At 37.7% G+C, this 27,724-nt stretch overlaps 1 protein-coding gene across 2 annotated transcripts in view; it reads left to right on the top strand.

Annotated features, from left to right (window-relative positions):
* The window catches only part of LOC143022022 (cholesterol transporter ABCA5-like), a 385,392-nt gene that overhangs the window by 281,203 nt on the left and 76,465 nt on the right, over nucleotides 1-27,724 (top strand). For both annotated transcript variants that reach the window (XM_076179961.1, XM_076179965.1), the window contains 4 exons: nucleotides 6,309-6,401; nucleotides 19,311-19,500; nucleotides 19,913-20,527; nucleotides 26,472-26,612. In XM_076179961.1, coding sequence (XP_076036076.1) covers nucleotides 6,309-6,401; nucleotides 19,311-19,500; nucleotides 19,913-20,527; nucleotides 26,472-26,612 — 1,039 coding nt within the window. The remainder of the gene's footprint in view (nucleotides 1-6,308; nucleotides 6,402-19,310; nucleotides 19,501-19,912; nucleotides 20,528-26,471; nucleotides 26,613-27,724) is intronic.

Below are 27,724 nucleotides of genomic sequence, written 5' to 3' on the forward strand. Positions count from 1 at the left end.
GATTCCTTATATATGTGATTCTCATATGTTTTATACTTTGTAATAGGTTTAGATCCTATACAGCACTTTGTCGTGTGTATCTAATTGAATCCTATGTAGACATCTTTTGTTTGTCAAAGTATTGATACGAAGACGTTCTAGACGTCGCTTGTTTGTTGACATCCGTCTTGCAATTAAACTTCGTAAGCGAAACCCCGTTTTTCAACTTTCCTCACCGACACACTGCTACAGTGGCGACGAGGATTTGTGGATTTAGTGAGCCAAAGGACTGATTTCAGTTTTAGAAGACAGAAATAGCTGCCTTTCCCTCTGATGGTGGAGAAATCGAAGGATGAAGATATACTCACCCATTCACCCCATCGGAACCGTCCTGGCCACTCTGGATTCGTAAATAGACTTTGTGTAGCAGGCTACGAATCAATTGTTTCAATAGGAAACTGGATTTAATACAAGTAGAATTACAATGGCAAATAACTCAGGTAAGATTGACTGTTTTGACCCCAATAAGATTAAGTGGGAGATATGGCTTAGTATGCTGCAAGCTCATTTTGCATACAAAGGAGTCACTGATGATAACAAGAAGAAAAATTCTTTATTAGTATCATTAGGAAGTGAAACGTACAGCACGCTAGCTTCGCTCACTTCACCTAATTTGCCACATGAGAAAGACTATAATGATTTAGTGAAGCTTTTAGAAGCACATTACAAGGTTAAACCGAGCTATCATCGGAGTTTGATTAAATTTCAAAACAGAAAGAAAAAATCTGTTGAAAGTTTGAGAGACTTGTATGCAGACTTGAAAAGTCTAGCCAAAGATTGCAACTTTGGGACCTTATTTGACGCCCGAGTGAGAGACCAACTGTTTATGGCTATTGAAACTGAAGTGTATTTCCCGAACTTAGTTGCAGAGAATTTGGATTTACAAACTATGTCTTCAACGGACACCTTAGAGAAAATTTTAAATTTGGAAAAAGCTTTCGTTGGAGAAAAGCTCCCGACTACTGAAGTGAGGAAAGTGGGGGTTAGTTCTGAATATGTTAATAGTCAGAAAAAAGAAAGTTGTAAGCATTGCGGGTATCCACATAAAAGTGAGAACTGTAGGTTTAAGCACCTAACTTGTTCAGTTTGTAACACGAGAGGACACCTAAAACGAGTGTGCCGTTTTGATAAGACTGTGTCTGGTAAGCCACACAGTGCCCAGAAAGGATCTTTTGGAAAATCTACCAACAAGAAGACGTTTGGAAAAAAGAAAACTAATATGGTTTTCGAGGGAATTTCTCAGGAAGAGAGAGATACTGGTAGTGATGATAACCAATTGTTACATTTAGTGGATCGACCTAGCATTCCAGAAGTGGTTAGTGTTGATATTTCTCATGAACCTGTACACAGTGTTGTAGGTAAGGTTTTGCCAGTGAGAAACAAGGTTGATATAAATATTGAAGGTCATAATGTGCCGTATGAAATTGACTGTGGTGCCAGTGTGTCTACCCTAACCTTACATTGGGTTAAGAAATTAAATTTATCTCTAGAACCTAGTGATAAAATTTTGAAGGCTTATGGTAATAACGATTTGCATGTTTTGGGTAAGGTTTATGCAAATATATTTTATAATGGTCACAATGTAATTCAAAGTTTGTATGTAGTTGAATCTAATAACTCTAACTTATGTGGAAGAGATTTAATGCCTAAAATTGGTATTGCACTCACAGGTATAGAGGAAGGAGTTAATGTTTTGGATTCCAAGGTACAATTAGATAATTTTTCAGCTGATTCTAGATTGCCAATTTCATGTGTTGTAGCAACGGTACACCTAAAGAGCGGTGCTGTGCCTAGTTGGAAAAAAGCAAGGCCTGTGCCCTACCACTACAGAAAATTGGTAGAAGATGCTTTAGAAGAGTTAGTTGATAACAATATCATTGAACCAGTACATTCTAGTACTTGGGCAGCTCCAATTGTACCAGTGTTAAAAGCTGACAAAAAGTCAATGCGTATCTGTGTAGATTTCAAGGCATTGAACAAATGTATTTCATGTGACCAGTACCCTTTGCCTAAAGTTGATGAAATCCTTGCTGTTGTTGGGAAAAGCAAGATATTCTCAAAGATTGATTTAAAAGATGCTTACTTACAGGTGCCAGTAGATGATGAGAGTCAAGAATTGCTAGTAATTAATACTCATAAAGGTCTTTTTAAATATAAAAGATTACCCTTTGGACTTGCATCATCTCCTGCCATCTTCCAAAGATTGATATCCCAATTATTGATGAATATAGATGGAGTAGTTGCCTTCTTAGATGACATATTAGTCGGAGGAGAAACTAAAGAGGAACATGATATGAGATTAGATAAAGTGTTGAAGGTATTTCAGAAACATAATGTTGCTATTAACAAAAAGAAAACTGTTCTGAATACAAATTCCTTAGAATACTTAGGATATGTCATTTCAGGTGATGGCATAAAACCTTCACCAAGGAAACTTGCTGCTATTTTAGAAACACCTATACCAAAGTCTGTAGGTGAAGTTCAGTCATTTTTGGGTCTAGTCACATATCATTGTAGGTTTGTAAGAAATTTTTCAAGTGTATTAGCACCTCTGTATGATTTACTGAAGAAAAATGCAAAATTTAAGTGGTCTTCTGTTGAAGCAAAAGCATTTATGACTGTTAAGGAAGAGTTAGCCAACTCTGATTTACTAGCCAATTTTGATGGTGAACATGATGTTATTGTTGAAGTAGATGCTTCACCAGTAGGAGTAGGATGTGTGTTAATTCAAGAAATGAATGGTAGTCCAAGACCAGTTTACTTTGCAAGTAAAAAGCTGTCTGCTGCTGAGCTAAATTATTCTCAGTTGGACAAAGAAGCTCTAGCGTTAGTGTACGCGGTAACTAAGTTTAAATATTTTTTGCTTGGACGTAAGTTTGTGCTCCGTACAGATCACAAACCTCTACTTGGTTTATTTGGTAGTGAGAAACAGATTCCTGTCAATGCAAACGCAAGAGTACAGCATTGGGCATTATTGTTATCCCAGTATGATTACCAATTGTGTTTTAAATCAGGCAAACAAAACATTGTAGCAGATACCCTGAGCCGTTTGCCTGTATCAGATTCTGTTTTAGACTCACATACACCTGCTGAATATGTGAATTTAGTTGAAAATTTGGAAGATCAAAATATTTCCTATGAAAGGGTTAAGGTTATGACAAAGAGTGATCCTGTTTTGAGGAAGGTTTTCCAATGCGTTAAATTTGGGTGGATTGATAATCCTGTTATTTCTGAATATGCAGCAGTTAAAGCAGATTTAAGTATATATGAAGATGTGTTGCTATTTAGGAATAGAGTAGTTATACCAGCTGAATTAAGAAGTAGTGTACTTTCACAGCTGCATGTACATAATGGTATCAGTGCTATGAAGGCTGAAGCCAGGAATTGGATATGGTGGCCTAAGTTAGATCAAGATATATCTGAGGTTACTAAAGCTTGTTCAATTTGTTTTAAAAATTTTCAAGGTTCTCAGGAAGTTACCTTATTATGGCCTGAGACGGGTAAGTCTTGGTGTAGACTCCATATGGACTATGCAGGTCCAATCAATGAAAGTTATTTCTTAGTGATTGTGGATTCACACTCAAAATTTATGGATGTTCATGTAACAAAGTCAACAACATCTACAGTAACAATTTTTATGCTGAGAAAAACTTTTTGTAATTTTGGGTTACCTGACATTGTAGTTTCAGATAATGCCTCATCATTTGTATCTGAGGAAATGGAGACTTTCTTTGAAAAGAATGGAATAAAACATATGACACCAGCTCCATATAACCCATCATCTATTGGTTTAGCGGAGAGAGCTGTAAAAACTTTCAAGGAAGGATAAAGTAAATTTAAGGAAGGTGATATCAGAACCAGAATTTGTAGATTTTTGTATAACTACAGACGTTCAATTCATTGTTCCACAGGTAAAGCTCCAGCTGAGCTAATGTTTAACAGAAACTTCAGAGGTATAATTGAGAAAATTAAACCACAAAATAAGAAGGAAAAGGTTTTGGAAAAAGAGGTTAAGTTTGAGAAGTCTGAATATAAGATTGATGATGCTGTTTTTGTAAAGAATTATGGCAAAGGTCATTCATGGTTGGAAGGGAAAGTAATTGAAGTTCTAGGTGTGAGAAACTACAAAGTGATGTTAAAAGATTTTGGAAACATTGTTTGGAAAAGACATTCTGATCAACTTATGCCTAGATATACACCAACTGTTCCCAGTAATGACACTGTACGTAAAGACAACTCGGGTAGCAGTAAACCTTTTGTGACTATGTATTCTTCAGGTCAAGGACACTGTCCTAATAGTTCAGAAGTACCAAGTCCACAACCAGTTAGAAGATCTAGCAGAGTTGTGAAACCACCTGATAGATTGAATCTATAATTGTGGTGTTATAAAGATAAATGTTTCAGTTATGTTCATATGGATACTCCTTTTTCAATAAGGGAAAAGGGATGTGGTAAATTGAGATTAATTGTCTTATTATTATTTTTATATACATGAAAATGGTGTTAAAGAATTGTATACTGGTGCTGTAGATTCCTTATATATGTGATTCTCATATGTTTTATACTTTGTAATAGGTTTAGATCCTATACAGCACTTTTAGTCGTGTGTATCTAATTGAATCCTATGTAGACATCTTTTGTTTGTCAAAGTATTGATACGAACACGTTCTAGACGTCGCTTGTTTGTTGACATCCTCTTGCAATTAAACTTCGTAAGCGAAACCCCGTTTTTCAACTTTCCTCACCGACACACTGCTACACTGCTCTAGTGTTGGTAGTTCCAGTTTCGATAATCTTTGTATATTAAATTGGAAAGAGCTGTATGTAGTAGAACCTGTGTTAGAATTGGAAATGAGAGAGTGAGTGGTTTGAATAAAAAGTGGAACTTCACCAGGGATGTGCTATGTTACCTAGGCTGTTCAATTTATTTATGGATAGGGTGGTGCAAGAGGTAAATACAAAGGTAATGGGTTGGGGATTAGAGATGGTTAAAGAAAATGGAGTAAAATGGGAGATGAACCAGTTATTGTTTGCTGATCACACAGCACTTGTGGTAGAATCAGAGGAGGGATTAAGGAAGTTAGTGACAGAGTTTGGGAAGGTGTGCAAAAGAAGGAAGTTGAAGATAAGTGTGGGTAAGAGTGAGGTAATGAGATGTACAAGGGGAGAATGTGGCAGCAAATAGGAAGTGAGTATTAATGGAGAGAGACTGGAGGAAGTGGATAGCTTTTGATACTTGAGTGCGAATGTGGTGGAAAAGGGAGGAGTGGAGGTGGTGGTAGAATGTAGGTTGAGAGAAGCAAGTAAATGCTTTGGTGGATTAAAAAATGTAATGAGAAATAGACATTTGGGAATGGATGCTAAGAGTAGATTGTAAGAAGGACTGATTGTGCCAACAACACTGTATGAAGCAGAAACATGGAACATAAGAGAGAAGGAGTTTGAATGTGTTCGAAATGAGGTATTTGAAAAGTGTGGTAGGGATTACTGGGTTGGATAGAGTGAGAAATAAGGAGATGAGGAGGAGAGCGGGGGTGGAAAGGGAGTTGGGAGATAGGGTTGATGAAAGAGTATTGGGATGGTTTGGACACATGGAAAGAATGAGTGAAGAAAGATTAGTAAAAGAGGTGTGGAAGGCAGAGGTGGTAGGAGTGAACATGAGGGGGTGACCAAGGATGAGATGGATGGGGTAAAAGTTCATTGGGAAAGAGGGGAATGACTGTTGAGGAAGAATGGGAGAAGACAGAAGATAGGGGTGAATGGAGAATGGTTGTGTATGGATGATACTGTGATGCATGAGGGTGAGTGGGTGAGGGATGGGGGATAAGGTAATATGTGTGAATGATATTTTGATGCAGCCTGAAGAGATTTCTCCCCATCTCCTTTTCTGCATGAGGGGGTGGAGAGAGAACAGTCACTGATTAAATGAAGCAGCCTTGCTGTGGATGGTCTTGCTGAATTGCTTATGACCCAGGACAGTGGGTGAGGTGCAGGGATGATCCATCATCCAGGAGGAGCCAAGATAAGAGGGAGGGAATGAAAAGCGAAGTCAAATAATATGGGAAAATTTATGGCCAAAATTGACCATTGGGAATGTAGAGATGAGAATCTTTTAGGACAGTCTTTTCCAGTATACTTCAACTATGTAAATACAGGTTAGTAGTGGTAGCCTCAAAAGCCCCTAAAAGAATGTGTGTAACTATACACTTATTACTAGTATTTAATGAAACCATGAACTAACATTTTAATGGTTGCAATTTGTTTTGCAGCCCCTTTTTTATCAACACAACAATCCGGTACAACCAGACTTTCAGTCATGCACTGCCAATTCTTGTCAACATTATAGACAACACACTCTTCAGGTGAGTCATTGTTTTGTATTATTTTTTCTCTCAATAATATAGTAGTAAAAATGTAATTATAACATTATGAGAAGGAAGATATAAGAACAGAATAGAAGAAATAAAAGAGGGTTACAGGCTGGCTTACAGACGCTGGAGGACAGAAGAAAACGCGGAGACATGATTGAAGTCTATAAGCTTCTTCACAGATATGAGGACATTCCCTACACCAAGTTTTTCAGCCTCAGCACAACTAGACTCAGGGGCCACAGTTACAAATTAGCTGTTCCAGACCACTGGACAACTTCGCTCAAGGGAAACTGATTCACAATCCATACATTGCATGAGTGGAATCACTTGCCAGAACATGTAGTGACTGCACCGTCAGTATCAACTTTTAAAACTAGGTACGACAGGCACAAAGGGTATGAGCAATCAAATACCGGCGCAATATTTTAAGAGGTGGGGATCCAACAAGAAATATTCTTATTTCCCCACTAACCAATACTAGGTAAGCAATACTACTAGGTAAGGGAAGAAAACTTCTTGGAAGAAAAAACGGCCTAATGTTAAGTGAGTATACTTATGGACAAGAACCCTAAAATAGCCATAAGAGCCTTAGCTGACATTTTCAAATATCCTAGGTTACACAACTGTGGTAAATTAAGATTACTTGTCTTATTCTTATTTTACTATATACTTGAAAATGGTGTAAAAGAATTGTATACTGGTGCTGTAGATTCCTTATATATGTGATTCTCATATGTTTATACTCTGTAATATGTTTAGATACGATACAGCACCTGTTAGTATTGTTTATCTAATTGAATCCTATGTAGACACCTTTTGTTTATGTCAAGTACTTATACTAAGACGCCCATACGTCGCTTGTTGTTTACCTCTCGGCTTGCAAATAAATTAAGAAAAGCAAGTCCCCAATTTTGCAACTTTCCTCACCTACACACTGCAATAACAACAATACTTCAAACATTTGGAAAAGAATATGTATAATCCCAGTTGCAAAACCCTAAACCCCCAGAAAACCCTGCATCATACAGACCAATATTACTCCTGTCCACAATATCCAAATTAATGGAAAGGCTGATGACAGCAAAAATCAGTTTAGAAATACCAATCTCCCCTAACCAACAAGAATTCAAAGGCCACCCTGCCAGTATTCTACTCATAGATATGATACAAGTGCTAGAAGAATTTAATAGAAATAAAGCCGCATCAGAAAAAACAGTTATGGTAACCATAGATATAAACAGGGCTTTTGACAAAGTCCCCAGACATGTACTATTCAAAAAGATCATTGGGACAGACATATATAACAATGACAAAAAATGGTTGACAAACTTTATCACAGGAAGACAGTGCAGAATAATCCAAAACAATTGAATTACAGGAACAAAAGCCTACACAGTGGAGTCTCTCATAATGCCATACTTTCATCATTTCCACTCATTCTTTTCATGAGTGATCACCCAACTGCAGAACAAGAATTAAACACCAAAGTTCTCTCATATGCAGATGACCTGACAATAATAACCCAGTACTGTAAATATGAAATTGCAATAAAAAACACCCAAGCCTATTTGAACAAACTAGAAGAGTGGCTTAAAAATTAAAGATTAAAAGCTTCACTCCAGAAATCAACAGTGACATTACTTACACCAGATAACCATGAATAAAAAAAAAGAACACCCTATTATAAAATAAAATACCCTAATCTAATCTTTGGAAAAGAAGCCAAAAACTCCAGGCCTCACATTTGAAACTTTCAGCCCACATATCCAGGACCTGACAAACAAACCTATTAAAATACATTACAAACATTGACTTAAGACAACAGAAAAACCCTAGTAACCATCTACAAGAAATTCATAAGAACCACTCTCAACTATGTCTCCACAGCATTCAACAATCAGTAATACATACATATACCAAGGCTTTTTCCCCCTTACAAAGGAGGTAGCCAAAAAGGAAAAGGCATAAATCATTCCCACCCATTCCATCCTTGAATACACTCCACACCCCTCCACCCTCCCTCTTATCCTAGCACCTCCTGGATGACGAGTCATCCCTGCACCTTGTCCACTGCCCTGGGTCAGAAGCAGTGTCGCAAGACACAGCACATCCACAGCAAGGCCACTTCATTAAATCAGCGACCCCCCCCTCTCCGTCCCCCCATCCATAAAAGGATAAGACGGGGAGAAATCCCTTCAGGCTGCATCAAATTTTGCTCACTCGTACTACCTCACCCCCCACCCATTCCACCTCATGCATCACAACATCATCTATATACAACCATTCTCCATTCACCCCTGTTTTCTGTCCTCTCCTGTCCTTCCTCAACAGACATTCCCCTCTTCCCCAAAGCCCCCTTCACTCCATCCATCCACCTCATCCTAGGACGTCCCCTCATGTTCACTCCCTCTGTACGCTCCATATACGAATTTTTGCTATAACGAACAAAATATTTGTCACAAAAATCAAAATACAGACTAAACATTTGCTATAACGAATGAAATCCAGTTGAAAAAAATTACTGTATTTTTAAATAATAGATATTAAAGAGAATTATTTTTACATCATATAAAAAACAGAAAAAAAACTGCCATATGTCCAGGTAAAAAAAAAAAAATAAAAGTGAAAATAGATACATATGTTTGTTATTGTTTTCAAAACAATGCCGTGTACTGCTCGGTCTACTCACTCGGTCTCAGTTAATCGTGGATTATTAGCATTATTTCAAGTGACATTATGCCTCCTAAGCATCCAGGAAGCCCTATTAAGGATAGTGACAAGCCTAAGAGGGCTAGGAAAGCAATATCTCTTGATACTAAGTTGTCTGTGTTAAAGAAAAGTGACAAAGGAATGAGAGTGAAGGACATCGCAAATTCGTTTGGCTTGGCTGCTCGATTTAAGTATATTCGATATACGAATATTTTTTCAAGAACGTAACTAGTTCATAGATAGAGGGAGGAGTGTAATAACAATAATAAAAATAATAATAATAGTAATGATAATAATAATAACAATAAAGATAATATCAACTATAGTACATACATATACCAAAGGCTTTTTCCCTGTTACACGGGGGGTAGCCAAAAAGAAAAAGGCATAGAAACCACTCCTACCCATTCCATTCCCTACATATTCCACTTCCCTCCACCCTCCTCCCTTCCTCTTATCTTGGCACCTCCTGGATGACAGGTCATCCCTGCATCCTGCCCACTGTCCTGAATCAGAAGCAGTGTCACTTCATAAATTCGGTGACCCCCCCCTCTCCGTCTCCTCATGCAGAAAAGGAGAAGATGGGGAGAAATCCCTTTGGGCTGCATCAAATTTTTTCTCATACACACTTCCTCACCCCCCTATCCCCCACCCACTCCCCCTCATGCATCACAGCATCATCTATACTTAACCCTTCTCCATTCACCCCTATCTTCTGTCCTCTCTCATCCTTCCTCAACAGATATTCCTCTCTTTTGTAAAGCCCCTTTCATTCCATCCATCCATCTCATCCTAGGGTGCCCCCTCATATTCACTTCTTCCACCTCTGCCTTCCACACTTCTTTTACTAATCTTTCTTCACTCATTCTTTCCATTTGTCCAAACCATCCTAATACTCTTTCATCAACCCTATCTCCCAGCTCCCTTTCCACCCTTGTTCTCCTCCTCACCTCCTCATTTCACACTCTATCTAGCCTATTAACCCCTATCATACTTCTCAGGCACTTCATCTCAAACACATTCAAACTCTTTCTATCCTCCTCTCTTATATTCCATGTTTCTGCCCCATACAGTGCTGTTGGCACAATCACTCCTTCATTACACAACTCAGTGGCACGGTTGGTAGAGTACTGGACTGCCAGTAGAGAGGTGCAGCAGTATCTGGTTCGAATCCTGCCCAGGGCCGAAATTATTTCGGTATCACTGCGCTTCGGGTCGTTACTCCAACTCTCGTGGGCGGGGAGTTGGGTGTGTGTGTGTGTAAGGTCATAGCATTAACCATAGATCGGTCATACGAGCTCTGAGCTCTCTTACGGGAGGGAAATAGTTGTCGATCACGAGTCCAACACATGATCCAAAGAATATAACCTCCTCTTAGCATCCGTTCCCAGATGTCTATTTCTCATTACACTTTTTAATCTACCAAGGCATTTACTCGCTTCTCTCAATCTACCTTCTACCTCAACCCCCACACCCTTTCCTGCCACATTCACACCCAAGTATCTAAAAATATCCACTTCCTCCAGTCTTTCACCCTTAATGCTCACTTCCAGCCTGCCGTCACTCTCTCCCCTTGTACAGACGCTCCTCAACTTACGTTTTAATTACGTTCCGAACGGCCGAACGTAATGTGAAAATGAACGTAAGTTGTTACTATACATTCCAGTAATGTATGATCGTTCATACTGTACTATACATCCATAAATTCTATTACCGTATCTTATAAAACACCCCTAAATTATTTATTATAAACATAATTTCAAATGAATTAAATTCAAGTAACATAAAGTGAGATGGTGGAGGAGAAGGAGGCAAGGCACATTCAGTCTGTCGTTTGTGCCATGTAAACAATGGACGCAGCATCATGCGTAAGTATTGTTTGAAAATCCCGTACTACGGAGAGCACGCTAAACTTAAAAATCCATTTTTTTTTCTATAAAATCTTTTTTAAGTCAGTTCAAACGTAATATCGAAAAAACATAAAATGAACGAACGTAAGTAGAGGAGCATCTGTACATCTCATCACCTTACTTTTGCCCACATATATCTTCAGCTTCCTTCACACACCCTCTCAAACTCTGTCACTAACTTCCTTAGTCCCTCCTCTCATCCTCCTACAAGTGCAGTGTCGTCAACAAACAACAACTGGCTTATTTCCCACTTTTCTCCATTTTCTTTAACCATCTCCAATCCCTGACCCACCACCCTTGTATTCACCTCTCACACCACCCCATCCATGTATAGATTAAACAGCCAGGGCGACATAATATATCCCTGATGAAGTCCCAATTTAACCTCAAACCATTCACTCTCTCCATTTCTAATCCTAACACAAGCTCTACTACTCTCGTAAAAACTCTTGACTGCTCTTAACAGCTTTCCTCCCATCCCATATATCTGCAGTACCTTCCACAGTGCCCTCCTGTCTACCCTGTGGTAAGCCTTTTCCAGATCCATAAAAACCAAAAAAACATCCTTACCTTTTCCTATAGCTCTCTCACATATCTATCTTACCACAAAAATCTGATCTTCACAACCCCTACCTGTCCTAAAACCACACTGTTCCTCACCAATTACTCCCTCTGTTCCTCTCCAAATCCTCTTCATCAAGACCCTCCCATAAGCCTTCCCAACTACACTCATCAAGCTCCCTCTGAAACTACTGTACTCACACTTGTCCCCCTTCCCCTTGTAAAGCGGAACTATACAGGCACTCTACCCTCTCTTAAACAAACATTAAATAACCTCACCAGCCAGTCCACCATGACTGTAACTCCTTTTTTCAGACATTCTGCATGGCATCCATCCAACCCAGGTGCCTCTCCTGCGCTCACCATCTTAACAGCTGCTTTCACTTCATCCTTCCCTATTTCTCTTCCATTTTCCTCACTCATCACTATCATTTTCTTAGTGCTTCCCACTGCAACTACCTTTCCCTCCCTATCATCCTTCACATTTAGCAACCCCCTAAAATACTCTGCCCACCTTCCTCTCAGTGCCCTCTCTTCCATTATCATCTCTCCATCTGCACTTTTTTACCTTTTCTTCTCTACTTTATTTGCCTCTTTTAATTTCCTTCCAAAACATCTTTTTATTACTTTCAAAATTTTCTGTCATACTCTCACCCCATTTCACATCTGCTCTTCTCTTTGCTTCCTTTATCCTATGCTTAACTTCCCTTCTCTTTACTTTGTACCTTTCATATGATTCCCTCGTCCTAACTTGTAGCCAATCTATAAATGCCTGCTTCTCTTCTACACCCTTCTTTGCTTCCTCATCCCACCACTCACTACCCTTCCTTCTATTTCCTCCCACCCTCCTTGTTCCACACACCATCTTTGTACACCTTATGACTCCCTCCTTGAGCCATCCCCATTCCTCCTCCACTCCTAGTTCTACTCTATTCTTCACTCCCTCCCACTCCTCTCTCAGCTTCTTATACTCATTCTCTCTTTTTCTCCCTCATTTAAGAGGTTCACTCTGAGTACCTCCCTACCTTCTGCCCTTTTCCTCTTTCTCCACCTATTCTCCACTCTCAATTTACTCTCCACTAGAACACACTAAAACAACTATAGTAATAATGATAATATTACTAGCATTAATAACAATAACAACACTAATAATGATGATAAACTGACATAATTCGTGAATTAATAGTTTTGGGGTCTACGGAAAATCTTAAACTTTACCAGGGGTTGATGAGCTGGAAAGTTGGGATCCCCTGGTATAAACGAAATTAAAAAGTCATCTACCACCAAACACTGTGGGACAAGGTCTATACAAAGATTGGATGAAAAATAGAGAGGAGAAACAGGGTGGAGGAGTAATATTTTTGACTAAGAAAGGCTTAAATGTGACGAAGATAAAAGAAGGAAAAAATAATATGGAATTGATTATGATGAAAGTTGAAAACAGTGACATGAAAAGTAGAAATTTTGTAGATGTATGTACCCCCCAAAACACAGTCTTGGAGAGAGAGTGATCATTCCAAACTGTTGGAAGACACAAAGAATGTACTAACTAATTTACTGAAATGAGGAAATATAGTAATTATAGGTGATTTTAACTCAAAAGAAATATGTTGGGAAGAAATGACAGTGAAGGGTGGAAAAAACCTTTGGGGAAACATACTACTAGATATGACCATTGCATAGACAATGACTCAGTGGACAAAGGAAAATACTAGATAAAGAAACAATGAGGTACCATCAAGACTAGATTTAATACTTATGTCAGAGACTGAAATTGTGGACAGAATTGATTACAAAACCCCAATTGGGAAGAGTGACCACTTACTAAGAGTTCAGACTAAAAGAACAAATGGATTTGAGAAGAAATGAGAAACATGAAAAAGGAAGACTAATGTACAACAAAACAGATTTTGAGAAACTCGGGAAATTCTTTCAAAATGCAAAGTGGGAAAACTTCTTAAATGAAGAAACAAAGATGGAAGAGAAATGGAACATACTAAAAGAAATTTACAATGAGGGAATAAACAAATATGTACCAAATCAGAAGCGACAAAGGGTATACATTGATTGCTGGTACAACAAAAAATGTAGTGAGGCTATAGATAAAAGTGACAAAGCCTGGAAAGGGTGGAAAAAAAAAAGAGTAAGTGGCAAACATATTTCAAACTAAGAAATGATTATGTAAAAATACACAGATATGAAAAGAGAAAGTATGAAAAGGACATAAAAGAAAAATGCAAGGAACAATCTAAACTATTTTACAGGTATGTAAATGGTAAACTAAAAGACAAACAAGAAATAATAAGACTGCGCCTGGAGAATTATGAATATAAAGATGTAGAAATGGAACATTTCAAATTTGTATTCACAATTGAAAATTCACAAAACTGGGAGGAAATACAGAAAGATAGCCCCCAATGAAAGAAATAACTGACACAGAAGGAAATCAGAGACCAAATAAAAACCCTTGCTGTCAGAAAATCACACGGCCAGGATGGAATTGCAAACTGGATTTTAGAAATAATGCATAGATGAGTTGATAGACAAAATATACGAGGTAATTAAATATTCAAAAAGGAAATGTACCACAAGACTAGAAAAATGCAAATATTGTATCACTATATTAAGGAGGGGACAAGGAAAATCCAACTAACTATGGACTGGTCTCCCTTACAAGAACAATGGCTAAGATATGTAAAAAAGTTATCAAAGTAGATGGGTTAAACATCTGGAAGAAAAAAATATACTGAATCCAAAGCAGTTTAGATTTAGACCAGGTAGATCATGTACCACAAACTTGATTTGCTTCTACTCGAGACTAATAGAAATAATATAAAAAAGGGATGGATGGGCGGACTGTGCTTTTCTAGATCTACAAAAAACATTTTATAAAGTACCACACAAAAAACTATTAATGTGATATTAAAGGAAAATTATTGGAATGTATGGAAGACTTCTTGAACAGGAGAAAAATGAGGGTAGTAATTAGAGACAAATACTCGAATTGGAAGAAATGATAAGTTGTGTCCTGCAAGGTTCATTATTGGCTCCAATCATGTTTGGCACATATATAAATGACATGGATGAAGATAGGGAATGTTTTGAACTTCTTTGCAGATGATGCAAAAATACTAAAGAAAGTACAGAGGAAGATTGTGATCACTACATAAAGACCTATATAAAATCAGGAAATGGAGTCAAAAGTGGTGAGTGAATCTTAACATCAAGAAATGTAGTATAATGGAGTTTGGAAAAAGTAAAAATAGAATATCAAGGAATTATAACATTGAAGAAGTCAAAAAAGTGAGCTCGGAATGGGACCTAGGAGTAATTATCAGCAGAGACATGTCACCAGACAAATATATCAATAAAATAGTCAGAGAAATCTTCAACTTATTAAAGTCAATGAAAGTGGTTTTTGACTATTTGGATGAGGCAATGGTCAAGAAAATATTAGTTACACTGATAAGACTAAAATTGGAGTATGCTGCAACACTATGGACACCCAGTACTAAAATGAATATAAAGAAATTAGAAAGAATACAAAGAGCAATGACAAAGATGGCACCAACTCTCTCCTCCAAATTAACATATGAACAGAGATTGCCCAAATTGAAACTACCAACTGTGGAACAAAGAAGAGAAAGAGGAGATCTACTGACTATAGAATCATGAAAGGTATGGAAGTCCTAGACAGAGATGATTTATTAAAGTGGGACAAGAGAAAAACAAGAGAACATGAAAAGAAACTCAAAAAGGATAGTTATAGAAGAGATCTGAAAAAGAATAGCTTCCCATTCAGAGTGGTGGATATCTGGAATAAATTAGATAAGACACAGTGAGTGCAAATACAATACAAGAATTTAAGAACAAACTTATGCTGAAAGATGCAAAGACGGGTCACTATGAGCATATCTCCCTTCCCTTATAATACAACTAGGTAAATACCCAGTACCAAAAAAGAATATAAAAATGTTAGAAAGAATATAAAGACCAACAACAAAACTAGCACCAACTCTTTCCGAAATGACATATGAGCAAAGACTGTCCAAATTAGAATTACCAACTCTGGAACAAAGAAGGGAAACAGGAGACTTACTATCTATAGAATAATGAAAGGAATGGAAATCTTAGATAAGAATGACCTATTGAAATGGGACAATGGAAAACGAGAGGACAGGAAAAGAAACTAAAAAAAGATAATTACAGAAAAGATCTGAAAAAACAGCTTCCCACACAAAGTGATAGATACTTGGAACAAATTAGACAAAGAAACAGTGTGTGCAAACACTATTCAAGATTTTAAGAAAAAACTTGATGCTGAGAGATACAAAGACGGGTTACCATGGGCATAGCTCCCTTCCCGTATAATACAACTAGGTAAATACAGCAGACCTTACAGCAGCATTAATAGACACCACAATAAAACAGAGCACTGATGGAGGGGTACATACATACATATACCAAGGCTTTTTCCCCCTTACAAGGGAGGTAGCCAAAAGGGAAAAGGCATAAAATCACTCCCACCCATTCCATCCCTGAATACACTCCACACACCTCCACCCTCCCTCCTATCTTAGCACCTCCTGGATGACGGGTCATCATTGCACCCTGTCCACTGCCCTGGTTCAGAAGCAGTGTCGCAAGACACAGCACATCCACAGCAAGGCCGCTTCATAAAATCGGCGACCCCCCTCTCCGTCCCCCCATTGCATAAAAGGAGAAGATGGGGGAGAAACCCCTTCAGGCTGTGTAAATTTTGCTCACACATACTACCTTACCCCCCATCCACCCGCCCATTCCACGTCATGCATCACAACATCATCTATATACAACCATTCTCCATTCACCCCTGTCTTCTGTCCTCTCCCATCCTTCCTCAACAGACATTCCCCTCTTCCCCAAAGCACCCTTCACCCCATCCATCCACCTCATCCTAGGACATCCTCTCATGTTCACTCCCTCCACATCTGCCTTCCATACCTCTTATACTAGTCTTTCTTCACTCATTCTTTCCATGTGTCCAAACCATCCTAATACTCTTTCATCAACCCTATCTCCCAGCTCCCTGTCCACCCCTGTTCTCCTCCTCACCTCATTTCTCACTCTATCTAGCCTAGTAACATTCAAACTCCTTGTCTCTTCCTCTCTTATGTTCCATGTTTCTGCCCCATACAGTGCTGTTGGCACAATCACTCCTTCATACAGTCTCCTCTTAGCATCCATTCCCAAATGTATATTCCTCATTACACTTTTTAATCCACTAAGGCATTTACTCGCTTCTCTCAATCTACATTCTACCTCCACCTTCACTCCACCTTTTCCAGCCACATTTGCACCCAAGTATCTAAAACTATCCACTTCCTCCAGTCTCTCTCCTGTAATGCTCACTTCCAGTCTACTGCCACTTTCACCCCTTGTACATCTCGTCACCTTACTTTTACCCACATTTATCTTTAGCTTTCTTCTATCACATACTCTCCCTAACTCTGCCACCAATTTCCTCAGTCCCTCCTCCGAACCTGCCACAAGCGCAGTGTCGTCTGCAAACAACAGCTGGCTCACCTCCCACTTTTCTCCATTTTCTTTAACCATCTCCAACCCCTGACCCACGACCCTTGCATTTACCTCTCGCACTACCCCATCCATGTATTAGTTGAACAGCCAGGGCGACATAACACATCCTTGACGAAGTCCCACCTTTACCTTGAACCACTCACTCTCTCCATTTCTAATCATGACACAAGCTCTACTACTCTCATAAAAATCTTGACAGCTCCCAGAAGCTTTCCTCCTATCCTGTATATCTGCATAACCTCCCACATCCCACAGTGTCTTTCTGTCTACCCTATCGTAAGCCTTTTCCAGATCCATAAAAGCCCAAAAAACATCCTTCCCCTTTCCTATAGCTTTCTCACATGTCTTACCACAAAGATCTGATCTACACAACCTCTACCTGTCCTAAATCCACACTGTTCCTCACCAATTACTCCCTCTGTTCCTCTCCTAATCCTCTCAATCAAGATCCTCCTATAAGCCTTCCCAACTACACTTAACAAGCTAATCCCTCTGAAACTACTACATTCACACTTGTCCCCTTTTCCCTTGTAAAGTGGAACTATACAGGCACTCCTCCAGTCCTTGAGCACTCTACCCTCTCTCCAGCAAACATTACATAACCTCACCAGGCAGTCCACCATCACTGTACCTCCTTTTTTTTTTTTAGACATTCTGTATGGCATCCATCCAGACCAGGTGCCTTACCTGCTTTCATCATCTTAACAACTGCCTTCACTTCATCCTTCCTTATTTCTCCTCCATTTTCCTCACTCATCACGTTCATTTTCTTAGCATTTCCCACTGCAGCTATCTTTCCCTCCCTATCCTCCTTCACATTTAGCAATTCCCTAAAATATTCTGCCCATCTTCCCCTTACTGCCTTCTCTTCCATTATCATCTCTCCATCTACACCTTTTACCTTTTCTTCTCTACTTGATTTGCCTCCTCTTCCTCTCTTAATTTCTTTCCAAAACATCTTTTTATTACTTTCAAAATTTTCTGTCATACTCTTACCCCATTTCACATCTGCTCTCCTCTTCGCCTCCTTTACCTTTTGCTTTACTTCTCTTTTCTTTTCTTTGTACCTCTCATATGACTCCCTCGTCCTATTTTGTAACCAATCTGTGAAAGCTCGCTTCTTTTCTTCTACAACCTTCTTTGTTTCCTCATCCCACCATTCACTACCCTTCCTTCTATTTCATCCTGTCCTACTGAAAAAAACTAAAGATGTTGATTATCTGTTGGCTGAAGAGCTTGAAGCTCTGAAAACTTTTCTTCCCTCCAGTGTCATTAAGCCTCATGCTATATTTGAATACCTGGTAGTAAACAATAGATTTACAGCATTTCCTAATGTTTTCATTGCTTTGAGGATTTACACAATGCCTGTAACAGTCGCATCAAGTTGAAAAAGTTTTTGAAATCTAAAACTGATTGAAACATACTTACGGTCAACAATTTCACGAGAAATTAAACAATTTAGCAATGCTATGTGTAGAAAATGACATTGCTGAAAACATTGACCTTGAAGATATTTTGAGAGACTACAAATAAAAAAGCAAGAAGGGTCTTTTTCTAAAAGACCTGTGTATAAGCAGTTTGTCTGTAATTGCCTTTGTATTAAAAAAAAAAAATCCATATTATCTTTCAAAATTTTTGTATATTAAGCATTAATTTGTTAAAGGCAAGCATACTACACAAAATATAAATATATATACATTTCTACTTTTGTAGAGTAGGGGCCCTGCCATCAGTTTTCTAATTAGGTCCCCCATTTTGTAGCACCGGCCCTGCTTGCAGTGTCTAGTTTGCTCTTGAATTTGTGTATAGTTTTTAGATACATCATTGTTTTATCCAATTTGTTCCAGATATCCACTACTCTGTGTGGATTTTTGTTTTTGTTTTTATCTCAGGTCTCTTCTGTAACTATCCTTTTTGAATTTCTTATCATGTCCCCTTGTATTTCTCTTATCCCAATTTTATAAGTCCTATCTACCAAGGATTTCTGTGCCTTTCATGATTCTGCAAATGGTCAGCAGATCGCCTCTTTCTCTTCTTTGTTCCAAAGTCAGTAATGTCAATTTAGCCAGTCTCTCCTCATATGACAGGTTTGTATGTGTTTGTACAATATAGTAAAGATTTTTTTTTTTTTCTTTTTTATCAGCCTGACAGCTAATGTAAGTGCAGCAAGCACTAACAACTGGGCAGGCATTACAGTGTCATCAGAACAGCTGCCAAAAGAAGATATAAAAATAGAGTTTGATAGTTCATCCTTCTTTGCACCTTTCCTGATTGGATTTGTCTTCACAATGCTGCCTGCTGGATTGACGATAGAACTTGTAAATGATAGGCAGGTAAGTAGTGTAAAAGCTAGTTAAGAAAGTATAAGATAGGATGGTTAATTTTACAAGTGCTAGAATGTAAAGGATATAGTGATTATTTCTTTTGCTATTGTCTGTAAATACAATGTAGTCTAAGAGTGATATATGATGTATATATGTAAGAGTGACCACTGGGAAAGAAAAACTTATGAAGCAAAGCGCTTTTGTATATTACGTCTTCAGTGCAAAACTTTGCACTTAAGATCTAATATACAAAAATGCTTTGTTTCATTTAGCTTTACTTTCCCAGTGGTCACTCTTGCATAACTGAACACAAGTTACCATTATTCATAAGCATGATGCATATACATAAAATATTATGTCTATCATTGATACTTTTCAGTTTTATGTCAGAGATTTTATATGAATTGAATCTTTTTTTCAGATAAATGCACGGAACTTGCTGCGTCTCAATGGTGTTGGATTCAATGTATACTTTCTGTCGTTCCTTGTTGTTCTTGGAGCATTATATATGATTGAATACACTGGTCTCTTCATTGTCATTGCAGCATTTGATGTTAAATCTCTCACTATCCCAGGTGCCCTGGCTAGTCTTGCTCTACTGTATTTCTTATACATGCCAGCATCTCTATTATTTTCTTCTGTTGCCTCTTACATGTATGATAAACAGGAGACTGCACGTCAATCATACCCAAGCATTGCCACTTCTGTTGGTATGATCACATACTCAATTGTTGCCATCACTGATGCGACTGTAGAAACCAACTCCAGTGTGCCATTCATTCTCCATTGTATCTTCTCAGTGTTGATTCCTTTTTATACTCCTTTTGGTATTCTTTATTATATCATGAAGATCTATATAAAGTGCTCCTTAATCTACGGGACTTGTGAGGCCCTAAGTTTTGATGACTACATGACTAAAGAAATCATAGTAATGTTTGTTGCGACAGTTCTTCAAACTCCAATTTTCTACATTTTGCTCCGCATTGTTGATTCCATCAAGTTTGGAGGAAGTGCTCTGGATGCATTAGGAATCAAGGTAAATCATAACAATTATTCTATGTTCCTAAGAATGTTAAGTCTTTTAGGGACCAATGATGGGTACCTGCATGTGGTGGTCCTGCAAGATGGATGGCTAAGCCCATTTTCAAAACCTCTCAACCCTCTCACCTCCATCAGGAGGTACAGCCCTGTGGAGAGCCTAGAACCGGCAACTGCTCTCCCTTTCCTGCCACTTTGAGCCAGTAAAATAGAGACAGTCCCTTACTGATTCAGTGCAGAGAGTAGTCTAGAGTTTCTTCCCAGAGAGAACTGTGGGAGGTTCTGAAGACCATTGTCAGCCACTGTAGGGCTGCAGGTTTTCTACTTGGTGAAACTCGAATCTGTTATGTATTGAAAATGTCTTCAGTTTGCTTTGTGCTATCTTTGGCTCACACTCTTCTCCCTCCTTTTACCATGCCTGGGTAGAGAGGAAACAACTTACACTTAGATTTTTATTAATCACCATGAGATACATATATCAAGTGTAAGTACATTACCAAGGTTTTTTTTTTTTCCCCTTGTAAGGGGAAAAAACCCTTGGTATATAGATAGAAGTACAGTACCAACAATGGGATGGATGAGGTGAAGGGATCTTTGGGTAAAAAGAGAATATCTATTTGGCAGGGAAAGGAGAGGTCAGAGATAGGTGTGATTGGAGAGTAATTGTGAATGAATGATAATATGTACAGTACATACATAGATAATTTGATAAATATCTTTGCCCATGGGATTGGGACCCTTGACAGTGCAGCACATTTTCATTTTGAGTTGAGGACACTACCAAGTTTACCATGGGGTGGACATTCAGTAAAGACATTTGGTCTCCCAATGTCATCTTCTCATAGTACCTTTATGTCTATTTTATTGAGTCCATATTTCAGAAGAGCCTTTCAATGTACTCATATTGACAGTTTGATAAATAGTTCTGTCCATGGGATTCAAAACCTTGGCAGTATAACACTTTTTTGGTAAAGTGCTGCACTGTTGAGGGTTCAAACCCCATGGTCAGAGCATTTTATCAAACTGTCAGTATGAGTATATGTATGTGTCAAAAGGCTTTCCAAAAATATGGACTCAATAAAGCAGATTGCAATATGTGTACTATGAGAAGATGATATCGGGAGACCAAGTGGTCTCTTTTGAAAGTCCACCTGTCCACCATACAGTTAATAGCATTCTCAGTTCAAGATAGTGAAGTGCCGCATTGCTAAGGGTTTGAATCCTGTGTGCAGAGCTATTTATCAGAATGAATGATTTATCAATGCAACCTGAGCTAAAAACACATAGATTTACTTTAATAAGCTGGAACCATGACTGACACAAAATAGAATATCTGCATCCCCCTTTTAATCCTGTGACATGCTCATCCCCGATTACCATGAATCTTAAGAACAACCCAAGGGACAATGTCTCCTGTTGAACAGAAATCCAAAAGTACTAGATCTCGCACATAAGAAACATATGAGCTTCTCTCCACACATTAAAGACCTTACAGTAAAGGCAAACAATAAACTTTAAAGAAATTAACTGTGAAGAGTGGGAGACATCTGGGAGTGAAGTGTCATGGGGAAACATTTTTCTAAATATAGCTATATTGAATATCATGACCCTGTGGGCTCAAGAGAAGACAAGATTCAGAGATGATGTTCCAGCAAGACTGGATTTATTAGTGATCAAAGAACCAGAGATAATAAATTCCTTGAATTATGCATACCCTGTTGGTTAAAACAACCATATGATTGAATTCCAAATATCTGAGAGAGGCATTGGACCCAGAAATGAGTCCCACAAAGAAGATGAAGTTTTAGAAAAACAAATTTCACTGCCCCAAAAAGATTCTTTGAAAACCTTGATTGAAGAGAATTTACTGGAAAAAAGGGACATTTCTCTACATCACAGGGGTAGAAAAAAATCACGCCAAAAAATAAAGGCAAAACCAGTATAAAGAAAGGACTGGTTCAACAATAAATACGAAATAGCTAAGAAAGAAAGAGATGAAGCTTGGAATTAATTAAGGAAGAAAAGAAATGAGATGACAAAGGAAAATTACAGGCAAGCCAGAAATAAATACAAACAAATTAGAAAAGTAGGGAGATGATATTACAGATTCATCAATCGGAAATTAAAACACAGAGAAGGGATCACCAAAGTAATATTTGATGGTAAATCCTACAAAGAGGTTACAACTCAGGCTGAGATCCTATACCATGTTTTTCAATCAGTTTTTACAATTGAAGACCATGAGGAGGAATAGGGCAAGTCTAGAACTGATTGGATAGAAAACATAACAGTTTAAGTAAAAGAAATACTCAAGTATTTGGAAGCATTTGATGTGAGAAAAACACCTGTTGGGTGATAGAATAAAAAACAACCTGTCACCTGACAGACATATCAGGAAGATTGTGGCAGAAACATACAGACTGCTGCATAACTGAAAAGCAAGGAAGAGGTGTCATGATATTGACCAAAAAAAGGTTAAATGCAACAAAGATTATTGAAGGTCAGGGCAATACAGAAGTAATTATGATTAAAATTGCCAACAAAAATATGAAAAGCAGAAAATTTGTATGCATGGTCAGATAGTGAACATTCCAAATTATTGGAAGAAACAATAAAGGTGCTAAACAAGTTACTGAAAGAAGGTGGAAACATAGTAATCATGGGCGATTTTAACGCAAAAGACATAATTTGGGAAGAAATGACAGTTAAAGGGGGAGATGAACTCTGGAGCAACACGCTACTAGATATGACCATTGAATATACTCTAACACAATGGGTTAAGGAAAATACTAGATATAGGAATAATGAGGAACCATCAAAACTAGACCTAATATTGACTTCTGAACCAGACATTGTAAACAGAATGGAGTATAAAACACCAATTGGAAAGAGTGACCATATACTAATAGAGTTTGAATTAAAAGAACAAAACAATATAGACAGAAATGATAAACATAGAGAAGGAAGATTTATGTACAACAAAACAGACTTTGTAAAGCTAAGGAAATTCTTCCAAAATGCAAATTGGGATAGGTTCTCAAAAGAGGAAACAAACATGGAAGACAAATGGAACATATTTAAAGAAAATTATAAAGAGGGAGTCAACAAATATGTACCAAAAAAGAAACAAAAAGAGATTTATATAAAATGTTGGTTTAACAAAAGATGTAGTGAGGCTAAAGCGTGGAGAGATAAAGCATAGAAAAAATGGAAGATAGGAAAATATCCAAATGGCAAACATATAAAAAATATAGAAACGAATATATATATATGCAGGTAAGAAAAAAAAGAATATGAAAGGGATACTATGGACAAATGTAAGGATCAACCGAATCTCTTTTAAAAATATGTAAATGATAAACTAAAAGACAAGCATGATATAGTTAAATTATGTGAAGGAGATAAAGAGTACACAGACGACACAGAGACGGCAGAAGTTATGATAAGACATTTCAGGTCTATCTTTACAATTGAGAGCTCTCAGCCCTGGGAGGATGAACAATTGGAAAGTTCACCCATGATGAAGGAAATAAGAATAACACAAAGGGAAATAAGAGACCAAATAAAAAGCCTAGATGTCACAAAGTCACATGGACCAGATGAAATTGCAAATTGGATATTGAAAGAGTGTATAGACGAACTGACAGATAAAATACACAAGATAATAGACTTCTCATTAAAAGAGGGAAAGGTACCGCAAGATTGGAAAGATGCAAACATAGTACCAATACACAAAGGAGGAAACAGGGAAGATCCTACAAACTTTAGACCGGTGTCCCTCACAAGCACAGTAGCAAAAATATGCGAAAAGATCATCAGGAGCAGATGGACCAAACATTTGGAAGAAAACAAAATAATAAACCCCAAACAATTTGGTTTTAGAAGTGGAAGATTGTGCACCACAAATCTAATCTGCTTTTACTCGAGACTAATTGAAATAATACAAGAAAGAGATGGATGGGCAGACTGCACCTTCCTGGATTTGCAGAAAGCTTTTGACAAGGTACCACACAAAAAATTAATAAGCAAAATTGAAAAAATAGGAGGAATTCAAGGCAAACTGTTGGAATGGATGAAGGACTTCTTAACTGGGAGAAAAATGAGAGTGGTACTTAGAGACAAAAGTTCGAGACGGGAAGATGTAAAAAGTGGCGTCCCACAAGGCTCTGTTTTGGCTCCCTTAATGTTTGCCATATACATAAATGATATGGACAAAGGTGTAAATTGTTACATGAAGTTTTTTGCCCATAATGCTTAATTACTCAAGAGAGTGAAGACAGAAGAAGATTGCAGATCGCTACAATATGACCTGCATAGATTATGGGAATGGAGCCAGAAATATGAGATGAATTTCAGCATCAAGAAATGTAGCATAATGAAATTTGGAGAAGGCAAAAATAGAGTTTCGGGAAAATATACGATGGGAAACAAAGTAATAAAGAAAGTAAACTCAGAGAAGGACCTAGGAGTAATCATCTCAAGTGACTTGACACCTGACAAACATGTAAACAAGTTATTCAGAGAGACCTACAATTTATTAAGATCAATGAAAGTGGCCTTCTACTACATGGATGAAGAGATGGTTAAGAAATTAATTGTTACATTGATAAGACCGAAATTAGAATATGCTATATCAATGTGGGCACCTAGCACAAAGAAAAACATAAGGAAATTAGAAAGAATCCAAAGAGCATCAACAAAGATGGTACCCACACTATCAAATTTGACATATGAACAAAGATTGGAAAAATTACAGCTGTCAACATTAGAGCAGAGAAGGGAAAGAAGTGACTTGTTAACCGTTTTCAGAATTGATATAGGGATGGAAGTTCTCAATAGAGATGACCTATTAAAAAGGATTAAAAGAGAAACAAGAGGACACGCAAAGAAATTAAAGAAAGACAGTTACAGAAGAGACCTGAAAAAGAACAGTTTCCCGCACAGAGTGATCGATATCTGGAACGGGCTGAACAGTGAAACAGTAAATGGCAGAACTATACATGAGTTCAAAACTAAGCTGGATGTGGAGAGATACGAAAACAGGTCACAACGAGCATAGCTCCAGTCCCATAAAATACAACTAGGTAAATAAGATTAAAGTGGGTTTTCACTATATGGATGAAGTGATGATGAAAAACTCATAGAGACCCTAATCTGTCAAATGGTATAGTTCTCACAAAGTGAAGGACATAAGCTTGATCGAGAAAATACAAATGACAGCAACCAAACTGGTTCCCATCCGGGCAGATAAGCCATATGAGGAAAGACTAAAAGCTCTGGGTCTGTCAACTTTGAAAGATTGATGAGAAAGATGTGATATGTTTACATTGTTCAGGTTGCTAAAGGGTATAGGAGAGCTTTAAGAGGTCATGAGAACAAACCCTCAAACTCCTCACACTAAATTAAACATAGCTGACTAAACACAACATAAAAACAACCCCAGCAGTATTATACTTAAACATCAACAATAATCTGCCCATAGTACCCCATAATATGTCCATGTATTAACACACAAACAGTAAAATAAAAAGATAAGCACCATGCAACAGGCTGCTAAATTATCTACTTCACCAAGCTACACTGTATATAAGTCCAATTGAAAAATCACTGGCAAGACAAATAGGAATTGTACCAGTATGTTTTAAGTTACCACCCCACATTAAAACAGTATCAACACATAATCAGCCAAGTAACACTCCAATTGCTCCAGATGCAACCACCATATGAAAGACACAAAGCACCTCATACTACATTACCAACACTCACCCATTCCAGGCAGGAACACAAAATCTCTTCACTGAGTAACTTATGGGCTGAACCAGTTCTCTGGCAAAAAGTAAACAGGGCAGTGGGTATCAGTCTCCTTCCTTTCTTTCCACCCTCCCCTTTCATCTTGCTTTGTAAAATAGTTAATGCTCTAATATTATTTCTATTTCTCCAAGGCTCATAAAAAGGATGACAGTGAGAGAGGACAAGCTGATATTGTTTCAGTGCCAGAAGAAGATGATGATGTGAAATATGAAAGGATCAAGGTAGCTGAGATGCTGAAGGACCCTAATCAAGTTACACCAGCCCTTATTTATGTGAGTGACCTTTCTGTTGAAAAAAAATCCAAAGTTTATTAGATTGCAGTTTATAATAATCATTATTATTTTTTTACAATTTGGGATAAAGAATTAAGTGTTGAAGGTGTATCACTACTTTTGTGAGTTCAACATTATATTTCTTACTGTAAATTAAATATGTAGATTTTAAGGGGCATTGAAGATGCATATGCAAAGGAATTAACTCTTTTTATAAAGGGAGAAACTGGAGGAAGTGGATAGTTTTAGATATTTGGGTGCGAATGTAGCAGGAAAAGGAGTGGAGGTAGGGGTAGAATGCAGATTGAGAGAAATAAGTAAATGCCTTGGGGAATTAAAAAGTGTTATGGGAAATAAACATTTGGGAATGGATGCTAAGAAGAGATTGTATTTACCTAGTTGTATCTTACAGGAAGGGTGGCTATGCTTGTGGTTTCCCATCTTTGTATCTTGCAGTGTCTCGTTTGCTCTTAAATTTGTGTATAGTTTTTGCACACACTATTGTTTTATCCAGTTTGTTCCAGATATCCACCACTCTGTGTGGAAAACATTTTTAGGTCTCTTCAATAATTATCCTTTTTGAGTTTCTTTTCATGTCCCCTTGCATATTTCTTATACTATTTTAGTAAGTCCTCCCCTATCAAGGAGTTCCATGCCTTTCATGATTATATAGATGGTCAGCAGGTCGCCTCTTTCTCCTCTTTGTTCCATAGTTGGTAATTTCAATTTAGTCAGTCTGTCCTTATATGATAGGTTTGAAAATGTTGAGGCCACTTTTGTGGCTTTCTGGATTCTTTCAATTTTCTTTATATTCTTTTTGGTACTAGGTGACCATAGTGTCACAGCATACTGCAGTCTAGGCCTTATCAGTGTTACTAGTATTTTTTTTTAACCATTTCTTCATTTATTGATCTTAGCAAGTTGTAAGATTCTCCAACGATTTTGTTTATCTGATTATCAGGAGACATGTCATTTGAGATAATCACTACCATGTCTTTTTCAGATCCTACTTTCTTTACTTCCTTTGTTCCAATTGTATATTTTCCTGATATTCTTTTCTTACTTTTTCTGACCTCCATTATGCTACATTTCTTAATGTTGAAGTCTACCTT

This window comes from Oratosquilla oratoria, chromosome 3 (assembly GCF_046742065.1).
Source record: "Oratosquilla oratoria isolate Oo_2021 chromosome 3, ASM4674206v1, whole genome shotgun sequence".
Classification (NCBI taxonomy): Eukaryota; Metazoa; Arthropoda; class Malacostraca; order Stomatopoda; family Squillidae; genus Oratosquilla; species Oratosquilla oratoria.